A 12,700-nucleotide genomic window follows, 5' to 3' on the forward strand; every position below is an offset into this window, starting at 1 on the left:
CTCTCTTTAATTGTAAGATATGTAAGCAGTACGCTGTTTAAAAATCAAATAAAATCCACCTTACAGAGCAGCATCAGGGCTCTGATTGGTCAAACTCCTTCCAATGTGTAACACCTGTCCAATCAGCAGTAGCATTTCAATCAATTTTGGTTTAGTTAGTAAAAATGTTAACTTATCTCATATTTTGCCTAAAAGGGTCAAATATTGATATGCTATCTTGTAATTTTGTCTTGCCACAAGAATATATATATATATATATATATATATATATATATATATATATATATTAACATTTCTTTATTTTTCCTGGCACAAATCGGCTTCCATACAGCACACACATACAGTGTTTATTTGTTTTTGTAGTTTGTGTGATCCATTTAAAGCTCACAAATTTCACAAAAACATTCAAGTCCTCATAGTAAACTAAAAGTATTTTGCGCGCGCTGCTATGACAGCATCCTCTCACGCTCTTTTTCTCTCCCTCTGCGCGTGCACTCAGACACAAAAACGCAGCAGCAGCAGCACCTCTGATCTCACGCCTCTATTTTTCTGGTGAATACTGCCAGCTGCAACTTTTGTCACCGCACAGCTGCCGGTGGATCCACCTCACACACAACAAGCTGGACTCATTAAAAGTCAAGAGAGGCAGCTGGATGATGTCATATCCGTGAAGAAGGTCCCTATAACATAAACGCAGATAGGATTTTCACCCCTCCGCTGCTGCATGCATGCCCACAAACTTTTTCCTCTTTCCAGTGACGAGGTTTCTCCCCGCTGCCCACATGGCATGCGTAACAGGGACGAGTGGATGGATGTGCCCTCCTCCCCGGAAAGCCTCGGTTCTTACCAGCGCGTAGTGGACGCAGTGGCGCGAGCCCACAGGCAGAAACTTGCGTGAATTTTTTTTCTGTTCCCGACAAGGAGGAGGTAGCAGCCGGCAGAATGTGGTCGCTGTCCGTGATGCTGAACCCGCTGCTGTTTCTGCTACTGTTCGGATACTGCCCTACAGTGGTGAGTTCACTGTCTTCACATTTCTCTCTCAAAAAAAAAAGATCCCACCTCTGCAGAATAAACTTCAACACGAGCTCAGTTTTTCATGTAATGCCGCTGTTGGAAAGTTCAGGTGATCGGGGATGTTTTTAATTAGGGTGGAGCATTTCTCAGCGGTTGGTGAAAGCCCAACAACACAGAAACGAGTCATTTCAGTGTCCAGCCATTATTGCATGTTTGGCTGATTCTTTGCTATTGTCATTGTATTGTGTACACACTCCAACACTGGAAATAATTAACACGAATATGCCAAAATGTTTTGGAAAAGATCATCTGAGATAGAAATACTGAATTGAAAGTGGTTGGTGGAGGAAGAGACACACTCACAGCACTCATGTTTATTGCCTACATCAACCATATAGCACTGATATCGATCCTGGAGTATCGCCAGGCATATAACTCACTTTTAAGGGAGAGTTCAATCATTGTTAAAAAAAAAAAAAAAAAAAAGAAAAAAACAATTGCTGCTGTGAATTACATCAAAATCCCTCCCAGACAGAAGAAGCTGCACTAAACATCTTCATACTGGCAAATGCTCTCTCTCTCTCTCTCTCTCTTACTCTGGAAAACTGACTTTAACTGAATTCATCCATCAATTTCTGATACTGTGTGTGTTTTCTTTTTCATGCAACCACATTATATGTTTTTTAAAATGTAGCCTAATGTTTTTAAAGGAACATTTTCTGGCAAAATAAGCTTCGGAAATGGGGATGCATTTGGGAACATTATCACACATTAGGGGGAGCAGCTTGCAGATCACCAAGCCATTTGGACAAGAACAATGGTCGATTAGGTTCATCCCACCCATGCAGAGTACAAATCCCTGTGCCAGTGTCTTGATTGCAAAGCGGTGTCCTCACATACTATCACCTTGTCGTGATTGAAAGTGGTGTGCTGAATTAATGTTGTTCGTTTGTTCATGAAAACAGAACATGTTTACAGGGCAAGGCAATGCTCGAAACTGTTTCCACATAAGCCAGGAAGTCTAAATGAATGCCCAAAACAAAAGAGGAACCAGCTGTCTGAATTATTTAATGAGAGAAAAACTCTTTGTGCAGAGTTCCTCACAAAAGCCTAGTTGGAGAGTGCATCTGGCTTGGCTGCGCTACAGATTCATTTTAATATGAGGAAATTGAAAGTGAGAAGAGGGGGAAAGGATGTGCGTCACTCAAGAGACAGAGGAGAAAGACCGTTTTAACAGATTAGCAAATCTGGCTTCTTTTTAGGAGCCTTTCAAAGCAATATAAGCAAAAGAAGAGCTGAGGTTGTTTTTTTTCTCCCCTAATTTATCCTATTTAGCTACGATGCCATGAAAGGGAGAGGCAGATTGCAGCTACATTCATGGTGTAAAAAGCCATCCACTCAGTCTAATCATTTTTTTTGGACTACTACCACACATGACCTCCTGATGTTTCAATGCAACAGCACTTTTTCGATCACCGTTAGAGTTCATAGGTGGCACATACTCTGACATTTTAAATATATATATATATATATATATATATATATATATATATATATATATATATATATATATATATATATATATATATATATATATATATATATATATTGTAAAGTTAAGGTTATTCTATTTTTGTGGCATTTATCAAATACTCATATCAGGACCAATTTATCACTAGGGCATCAGTAGAATAAGCCTCAATTCCTAGATCACAAACTTTACAAGCAACCAATAGCAAAGTGGACAAAGATCAAGGTCTGCAGTGCTTTGATAATACCTGAAACAATTTTCTTAAAATCTGATAACGGCAACATGAGAGAGTTGTGTCAGGAAGAGAATGAAAGCTCAGGAGATTGATAGCATAGAAGGGATTTTTTTTTTTTTATTTCTTGACTTCAAGATAAGAACATATCAAGGTGAAAATAAGATGTGGCAGAGGAATCATGGTGCAAGTGTTGAAAACCAACATAGTGATAAAATTTGATTCTACATTGCAAAGTACTGATTAATGGTGTGAGCAGCTATTTTATTCTTAGGAGACATGACTTTTGTGTGGAAATGACACAGTATAAACTGATAATCCATTATTAGATATTTGTAATGTAGACTACAGAAAAGCAGCCTCTCTGTCGGTGAAAATGATGAGTCAAAGTCTGTGCTTTCTCCTCGGCGTGATGTCCTCGCCTGCTCAGAGGGGACGTGATCTTTCATGGCTGATTCCAAACGCTTTTTAAACTGTTCAGGCTGACAGGCAAGGATGAATGGGAGAAGGAAAGGATGGCTGCACAATAAATAGGGCACTTCTCTTTTATATCCACAAGCTTCAAAGGCTGGTGGATACCAAAGTTCACATGTTTCACATGTTATTCTCCAGCCAGATTGAGATTTGGAATGTGAAACTAAATCCAGATAATAGCTGGTTGTGTGCCAAAGTGGCTGATAGTGCCGAGAATGTACCCTCCGCAGTCAAAGGTTGCCAGTATTTGGCTGGGGGCTTGTGTTAATTTCCCATGCTGACAGTAAACAGCAGTATTGTTCAAATACTGATGCTGTTTGTATGTCTGATAGGCATCAACTTTTCCAGCACTTCAGGACATTTAGATCAATATTTGAATCAAAACTTGTTTTTACTGTGTACAGTCTGACATTAGTTGATGGTGTCGCATTAAAATATGCTGCATAAGCTCATGATGCAAAACTTTATGTTCTTTAAGCTTTATAATGTAGCGCTGTGAAGCATATTGAATGTATTATAGAATAGGTTAAAGCTCCCACAAATCAGGTTTATCTGCGTATCCCAGCAGGACTTTCAGTTAAGGTACCGGAAGACCTAGTGAGGAGAAACAGAGGAATTTGAGCTGTTGGGTTATTCATCAAGGCCAAGAAACACTATTTATTGTTGAAGAGGAAATTCACTGGAGACCGTATACCGTGAGCGGAGGAATATCTTACAGCAAAAGCACTTTGTTCCTCCAAAGCTCAGAGTTTTTATAAGTCAGTGGAATTGGTTGGTGTCAAAGCTTTGTGTGCATAAGGCAGAGGGATGGATGACCCATGAGGAAAAAAATAAGAAACCATAACAGCTGTTTGCTGCAATTTTATGATAGTATCAGTATTTAATCCATTTCATGCGTCTGTCTGCGTGTGTGCTGTATATTTACAACTGTGCCTGTGTCTCTGCATGCAGACCATCCGGCCAAAGGAGGGGTGGCAGGTATACAGCTCAGCTCAGGATGCAGATGGGCGTTGTATCTGCACAGTGGTGGCACCTGAACAGAATCTGTGCTCCAGAGATGCCAAAGGCAGGCAGCTCCGCCAGCTCCTGGAGAAGGTTCGCACACACAGCCACACACATTCCTGTTTACATGACAACACACACTCACTCTCTGGCGTAGAAACATTCACTGTAAGCGACTGACATTTTCCATGTGCACACTTAAATTCATAAAGACATATCACATCGATTTCTATCATTATTCATGCTTCTTTGTTGCCCTAATCCTCAGAGAGATTGCACCAGCCAGGTCCATAACCCTATTTTCCACTTCTGCATACATTACATGGATGACAACAGCTGAATGGCTGCTTGTGAAGATGAGAACGCTCCCCATCTCACCTTAACAGAACTGAAGTGCCCCTGTTTTTGGCACCAAACCATTAAAGGCTATTGCTAAGGTTTCAAGTATTATCAGGTTTTAAGCATTTATGTTTGTCAGAAAGTGGACTATCCTCAAAAACATTTTTTTTTACAACTACCATCATGGATTTTTCAAATAAAAGCATGCGTTTTGAATGGATCTCCATAGTCAGTTAGCTCTGAATATACCGTCCAAAATTATGTATTGAGGTAGAAACATGAAATTTAATTCCAAATGAAACAGTTTTGTTTTTTTCACATGACAGTGATTTAATGCATTATCTACAAACAGCAAACAGACAGCGCAGCACTGGAGTCACTTTCCTCAATTAACATGCCATATAAGGAAACATTGCTTTAGTCTACATTTTAAAGTTGTACGCCAAAGGGTGTTCTCTGTCATTCACTAGTGCCTTTGACACTAATGTACTAAGCTGCCTCAGGGCTTCAGTAGGGCCATTTTAGGATCCCTCATCTACAGCCATAAAAGTATGCTGAACACAATGTGTGAATGTGGTGCCACTTTGCTAGTGCTGTGCTCCAGTAATGTTGGTTGGCTACAATTAGAGCCAAATGGAGAAGAGAGAAAGGACCACATGTCTTCTTGTTCAGATGCCCCATAAACCTAGTGAGCTTTTGTTCAACCAGAGAGAGACTTTGTGAGGTTTTGGTGACTCATATCTACCAGGAATCCTGTTTTGGGCTGTGAAATATGTAAACAGCCCCGGTTCAGTCGTTCATCCGTAACATTTAAAAAATGTGGCAATTTGTTTTGAATGAGAACTCATAAAGTGAAAAGTATTAAAAACTGAGAGAAAACAGAACTGGAGAAAAGAAGGAATCTGCAACGTCACAGTCCCATGTCCATGTAATATCCATTCAAAGCCCTATGTAGCTCACACATGAATGGTTAAAAGACAATCATGTTAGAGGTCAAAGTGTTGATTTGTTCCTTGAGAAGTTAAAGCATAGCGGGCTACCGAGCGGCTGAACATGGGGGGACATTTTAATCTCGTGGTAGAAGGAAAAATCAATGCTTCGCTGCTTCATTCTTTTCAAAAGGTGCAGAACATGTCGCAGTCAATCGAGGTGCTGAACCTACGGACGCAGAGGGACTTTCAGTATATCATGAGAATGGAGAGCCAGATCAAAGGACTGCGGTCAAAGTTCCGACAGATCGAATCGGACAGGAAGACGCTGGTCAACAAAAACTTTCAGGTATACTTTGTTTGATGTTTAAATCTGTGAGAAACATCACAGGGAAGCCTGTGAAAGTCCTCTAAAGATACCCGAGAAGCATCTGAATGGATAAACTTTCATTCCTAATAAGATCAATACAGGTCTACAAGTGCCCAGCTAAGGAGAAGCTGTCTTAAAAACTTGACATGGCTTGAAGGCAGCAGACTGCATAAATTATCAACACTCTTGTATATTAACAGATATTAATGGTCACACAAAGAATATACAATTTTAACTTTAACTAAGAGCACTATACATTTAACATTATTGACCAAGGAGAGTAGTTGCATGGTTTACTAACTTTCCGATTTAAATGCCTTCCTCAAGCTCTGTGGATCAGTTTTAAGTAATAGTTTTTAGTTACATGCACTCATTGGTTATGTTTTAACTACCACTGTCCATTCCTGTCACAAACCTGCTCCTGCAGCCTTCAGAGTATAAAAAAATAGATTCTGATATTCCAATTCTGAACCCCACTATAAAAAAGATGATGATGATAGTAATGGACAATACAGTAAATTTTGTTGGGATCTGATACCAAGTGGTGCTCGGGTACGATACCTTTCATTGAAAATAACTTTGAATACTTCACTGAAAAGAGAAACCTTTCATATAATATGACATTGACATTACATAATTAGAATCCATAAGGGAAATGTGTTTGGGTCCTACTTTGTTGCAGTTCTGTGTGCCCTTTCCTCTGATAAACTTGCATGCACTGTAGCAGACAGCCTGTCCTACAAATTACCAATGTTTTTTGTAATATTCAGTCAGAAGTGAAAGAAGAATTTACATTTTGTGCAAAATAGAGGGAGAATTGTGCTAATATTCATCAAGTATTGGCCCACTACTACGGGAAGATGTAGCTATTGCAATACTTATGCATTTGGTATTGGTCCACCTATAACTAGATATATAATCTTAATTTACTCACACAAGAGAAATTAAGTGCCCGAGGGAGGAGATAATTTGTTTCAGTTTTCTTGAATCACATTTTCTGCCTTAGTTAAGGATGGTTCCTTGTACCATAAAACATCCTTAAACTGCTGCACTGAAAACAAACTGAATCATTTCGCCAGACTTAGAGATTTGTTGAGACAGTTGTTACTGCAGTGAAGTATTCTCTGTTGTATTCCAGGAGCTAAAGGGAAAGATGGAGTCCCTGCAGCCGTTGATCCCTGTTCTAGAGCAGTACAAGACAGATGCCAAGCTCATCTCCCAGTTCAAAGAGGAGATCAGAAACCTGTCTGGTGTGTTAATGGGTATCCAGGAGGAGATGGGAGCCTATGACTATGAGGAGCTGCAACGGAGGGTCCTAAACCTGGAAAATCGGCTCCGAAACTGTATGAGCAAACTCAGTAAGTCCATCGCAGAAAAGGGCATGCATGCATGCATGCAAGGGCATGGTGACCATAGATTATCAGATGACAGAGGGATCAGAGATGCATTTATTGCGGCCACCAGCAGAATGGCATTTAGATATAGAGCAGAGCTTCTAATGGAGGCAGAAATAATGTTAGTGGCTTGAGAAAACCTCCATCTGCAGAGCCAAAGAACATTTTCTACACAAAAAGTACAATCCAGGCTTATACAAAGATGTAATGGATACGATTATTTCATCTTTTCTTTTTTCTTCTTATTTCTTCTTTGCCCTTTGCAATTTGTCAATGATTGTGTGGTTCCCTCATTCTACCCATTGAGGTTTAACTCGGCTAATAAGATCACTTCTGCCTCCAGAGCAGCTTTTCCTCTGATAAAGGTTTGCATAACTAGCTCCAATTTGCCAACTGCCAGGTTTTCAATAGTGATGAGAGCTGTCAAAGTGTCAATGTAAATAGCTAACATATGAATGCTAATGGGTTGTGGCTCAAAGTCTTACTGAGCTCAAGATGATTACTTTCACATTCACTGTGCATGAGCTTTGATTGATTAGGTAAAATAGCAGCTAAATACTTAATAGGGAACTTGCAGGCTTGCGTGCAAGTGATAGCCTACTGTCATTTGGCACAATTAAAGTGTCTGGCGAAGATGAATTAAGTGCACCTCAAGTACTTCAAATATTAAACCATGTGTGATAAATGTTCACCCAGGTCTGACACATGGGAAGGGGTTTTATTAGTCGCAATCTTGCATTTTTTTCTGGTTATCCTTCGTGTTTCTGTGACAGCAGAGAAAAGCATGTGGTAGAGTCCAGATGCTGACCGCAAACCATCCAGAACATGAACTTTTTTTGTTTTGTACACCCAATTTTTAAGTAAAAAATGAGCCACTATCAGATGTAAGCGGTCCATTTCTTTGTGATTTCTTCCAGTATAGACATCATAACATTGGCTGTTGTTTTATCATTTGGAGCGGGAGCAATTTGTGTGCTGTATGTGACCAGAGTGTGTGATGTGTTCGCAGCATGTGGCAAGCTAATGAAGATCACTGGACCGCAGACAGTGAAGACTTCAGGAACCAGATTTGGAGCCTGGATGACTGACCCACAGGCGTCTCCCAAAAACAACAGGGTGAGCTGAGTTAATGTGCTTTGGTTTATGTTGCAAGCCTTTGAAGCAATATGGAGTGGTTTAATAATTTACATATAACTGCTTGCCTCCTGTTGATCAGAAGGGAGAGATGTTGTTAAACTACTGCATCACACTCACAAAAACTTTTTCGCACATTTAACTGTTAACATAAAACTTGATGTTCTTGCTGGACATTTTGATGTGCATTAAGTTGGATGGTCGAATTCTTTTATCTGAACGGGAGAAATAAGTCAACACTAACTGCATTATTTATTTCTTGGCACAGGACCTTCATCGTGGTGTTTTAGAGAATGGGTAAAAGCTGAGCCCTCGTCAATTATTTAGTGAGAATTTGGCACATTAATAGCCAGTCACTGAAGAATACTGCATTTTTAAAACAAAAAAAAAAAATCAAAGTAATGCACACAACAAACTGTTACTTGAAAAAGTAAAAACTACCTTACAAAACAGTCACAGAACAGTCAGAGAAATGAGTGTGGTACCCCGTGGAGTTTTCTTGAAAAGAAACAGTTTTGTTTACAGTATTTCTTGCCAAACTGCATTATATGTATCCTCGAGGCCTAAGAAAACGTGTTGATGCATTTCCTCCCTCATAAACATTTGAAAAGGCAATTTTTGGAATTACAAAATAACTGCAGAGGCCAAGTGCTCAATGGGTTTCACATGCAGTAAATCTAAGTTTCTCTTTGAAGTAAAACAAAACTAGTCATAGTAAAGAATATTACAAACCTTATGCCTGACTATTACTTTATCTTTTATCCTCTGCCTTTTTCTTTTCTGTGTCCAAGTTTTTAAATATTTTGAAAATTCCTTGAGGCATTGTTTCGTGCATTAGCGTGTCACCGCCACCAAACGTTGATTAATGTAATAGCATGATGTGTATCACCTGCCTGTTTGTGTGTAAAGGTGTGTCTTTGTGCACATGTTATAGCAAAGCACCATATACAAACATGACAGAGACATGGCCTACTTATCAAAATATTGCTCCATTTACAGTAATGTATGACAATTAAAAACTCTCCAATGCTAAAATCATAATTCCTGGATGTAGCTTTTTAGATTTTAAATCCAGGAAACATCTTTCTGCTCCCTAAAGTCATAAATATCACCTTCCCTCACTCCCAGATTTAATCTATAAGAGAAATCTGCCCCTTTAACAGAACTCCTGTGTTCTGTGATCCAATTTTTTTAGTGACCGATCTATTTCATGCCTTTTTGCACTACTAATCATGTAGGTCACCTTTTTTGTTCTACAGGTAATTAGGCAGATTATATTTGTAATTTCAACCTTAATCAGATGCGTAAAGCAGCTGGAACTTTTTTCTTGTAACTGAACATCACAAAAAATTGTATCTGTTTGTCTGAATGTGTCCCCAGGTTTGGTATATGGACAGCTACACCAACAACAAGATAGTAAAAGAGTTTAAATCCGTTGAGGATTTTGTGGCAGGAGTCGAGTCGAGAACCTACAACCTGCCTTTCAAATGGGCCGGCACTAACCATGTGGTGTACAACGGCTCTCTGTACTACAACAAGATGCAGAGCAACATCATAGTGAGGTACAGCTTTGAGACAGGTCGCGTTGTCACCCAGAGGGCCCTGGAGTCAGCGGGCTTCCATAACGTATACCCCTACACCTGGGGAGGTTTCTCCGACATTGACCTGATGGCGGACGAGCTGGGCCTGTGGGCCGTGTATGCAACCAACCAGAACGCTGGGAACATCGTCGTCAGCCAGCTGAATCCGGACACACTCCAGATCCTCAGCACGTGGAACACCGAATACTCAAAGAGGAATGCCGGCGAGTCTTTTATGATCTGTGGGACGCTCTACATCACTAACTCCCACCTGACCGGCGCCAAGGTGTACTACGCTTACTCCACTAAAACCTCCACATATGAGTATACAGACATTCCCTTTCATAACCAGTACTTCCACATGTCTATGTTGGACTACAACGCCAGGGACCGCGCCCTCTACGGCTGGAACAACGGCCACCAGGTCCTGTTTAATGTTACTCTTTTCCACATCATTAAAACTGAGGACGACTCTTAAAGGGAGGAACATACACATGAGAGAAATATGAAAACATGGGGAAAAAAATGTATTCTTGCACCTGAATGTTCTTATGAATTTATTTATTTATTTATTTATTTATTTATTTATTTATTTATTTGATTTATTTATTTATTTATTTATTTTCCCTGATTTGTGCATTTTATACTGTTTCATTTACTGACATCAAGCTATTTGCCTGTTTTTCATATGGAGAGTTTATTAATTGAGATATTCACAATTTGGAAAGGTAACACTTTTCTCTTTAAAATAAATGACAGCAAAGACTTAAACAGATTTGGTCCATTTTGAAGCAAATTGCAGGTAACAGATTTTTGACTAAATAATTGCACTTTTACTTGTTGAACATTGAACTTCCAGTAATTTCTGCAGGTCCTCTTTCTCTCCAAAATGAAAGCTTTTCCTAAATGAAGTCTTCATATTTATAATGGTTTTCTCATTCAGGATTACATTTATTCATGCCTTGTAATTTATTCATATTTTGACTGTGTTCGCTAATTGTTCGTTTTGTTTCCATTCTTTCCTTGCCATTTATTCATCATCATCTGCTAATTTATTCCTGCCTTTCACTGCCTCCATTTAGATTTCAAATTGTCTTTTTCTTTCAAAAGTTTTTGCACTTGACCTTGTACAAGACAATGAGAAACGTTGTGAACCATCAGGCACCTGTATAGTTACTGTACTGTACTTGGCTTTTTTCCTGTCTATGAAGATTCTCAGTCATCCAGGTCATGGGACATCTTGATGTATTAAGTTAAAGCACTTAAGCAAACAGCAAATCTGGTTGCCTTTTACTTAGTACTTTGAGATATTAGCTTTTTGGTATCTTCAGCAACAGTTTGTATGCCTTATTAAGTGCAGTACGTTCTGTAAGCCCAAGAATAACAGCTCTTGTGCATGAATGTTGGCTATCCTAATAGCATTTTTACTGTAACTGTATATCTGTGTATTTTGTATTTGCAATACATCCCATTGTCCTCTCTAGCTATGTTAATGGTAAAGATTCATTCATACAGACAGCAGTAGATGACTTTATTAAGCATTCATTTGTGTAAATAAGAAGGTATACATAATCAAAATAAAAGTATTGTTTTCATTAAGCCAGTGTTTTCTGGGTTTTTTGGGGTTTTTTTTCTCAAGATAACAGTTTGTTTGATCAAGAGGTTCTCCTGCAATTGAAAGGAAACACTGGAAAGTAATGTGGTGTTGCATCATAGTTTTATCCGATGTCACTTCACCCCTACAGACGTGAGTGCAACAATGCATTTCTGCCAGAAGGGATTATTTCATTGCCCTTTAAAAAGCAGTTCCAAAGTCAGGTTCCCCCCCCCCCCCCCCCCCATTTTCTGCACTATCTTATGCATTTTATTTCACTGTAATTCTTTTTTTAATGCTTGTTATATTAGGTATTTTCCATTTTCCCTGTTACTTTCAGTCAGGAGTAGGACATCATTTTTAAGCTGCAAATATCACTTTGTACTTGACAACAACAGCTACAACAGCTCATAAAAGCGTAATACATTGGTTTGTATGTGACTGGGTTGTGACAATTGATATGATGCTTACTTTCCAAGCAACATCTAACTACACCATATCCACAGTATATATACACAGTAGTGGAATGTAATGAAGGCATTTACTCAAGTACTGTACTGAAGGACAATAAAGTACTTGTATTTTACTTTCCGTCACGTGCTACTGAATTATTCTACAGAGGGAAATATTAGACTTTTATGTGACAACTACTGTTGCATTATGAGTTACATGGCAGACCTTAGAGAATAGAAATTAGCTTCACATCCACCAGCTATGTCAACATGCAAATTGCAGTCATGCATCAGTAGTTACTAATCCAATAATACAATATGTAATGTAGTATTTTTATGTATATATATAGTATAGTTTGTACTATGTTCTAATGATGAGAGTAGACTGCATTGGCAGTAAGGAAACATAAAATAAATGTGTTTCACCATTTTGTGGTAAATGACACATCATGGCATGCCAGTCACTCAGTGTGTGACTCTGGAACATTATTGTTAGTTTCAAAAGGTGTTGAGTGATGGAGACTTATGGGCGCAGCAAGTAGATTGTATTTCATCAGCTAAAAATACTCTGAGATGAAAATTGACATCAGAAATGCTGAAAGCATTTGTGAGGCTGACTTCATTCAAATGTTTATGACCAAATATTACTGATCTG

The 12,700-nt window shown here is 38.9% G+C and overlaps 1 protein-coding gene across 1 annotated transcript; it reads left to right on the forward strand.

Annotated features, from left to right (window-relative positions):
* The first annotated feature begins 391 nt into the window (after positions 1-391).
* LOC137194467 (noelin-3-like) lies at positions 392-11,598 on the forward strand. The gene is made up of 6 exons (XM_067606379.1): positions 392-1,011; positions 4,203-4,346; positions 5,715-5,870; positions 7,030-7,249; positions 8,295-8,401; positions 9,800-11,598. Exons 1-6 carry the CDS (start codon positions 943-945, stop codon positions 10,475-10,477), a joined length of 1,374 nt encoding a protein of 457 aa, XP_067462480.1. The 5' UTR covers positions 392-942; the 3' UTR covers positions 10,478-11,598.
* Positions 11,599-12,700: the final 1,102 nt, after the last annotated feature.

The sequence above is a fragment of the Thunnus thynnus genome, chromosome 12, assembly GCF_963924715.1.
Source record: "Thunnus thynnus chromosome 12, fThuThy2.1, whole genome shotgun sequence".
Taxonomy (NCBI): domain Eukaryota; kingdom Metazoa; phylum Chordata; class Actinopteri; order Scombriformes; family Scombridae; genus Thunnus; species Thunnus thynnus.

Excerpts from the sequence above, each read along its gene's own strand:
- LOC137194467 (XM_067606379.1), top strand. The coding sequence starts at position 943 with ATGTGGTCGCTGTCCGTGATGCTGAACCCGCTGCTGTTTCTGCTACTG. Across the intron at positions 1,012-4,202 it reads TCGGATACTGCCCTACAGTG|ACCATCCGGCCAAAGGAGGG; the intron begins GTGAGTTCACTG and ends CTCTGCATGCAG. Across the intron at positions 5,871-7,029 it reads TGGTCAACAAAAACTTTCAG|GAGCTAAAGGGAAAGATGGA; the intron begins GTATACTTTGTT and ends GTTGTATTCCAG.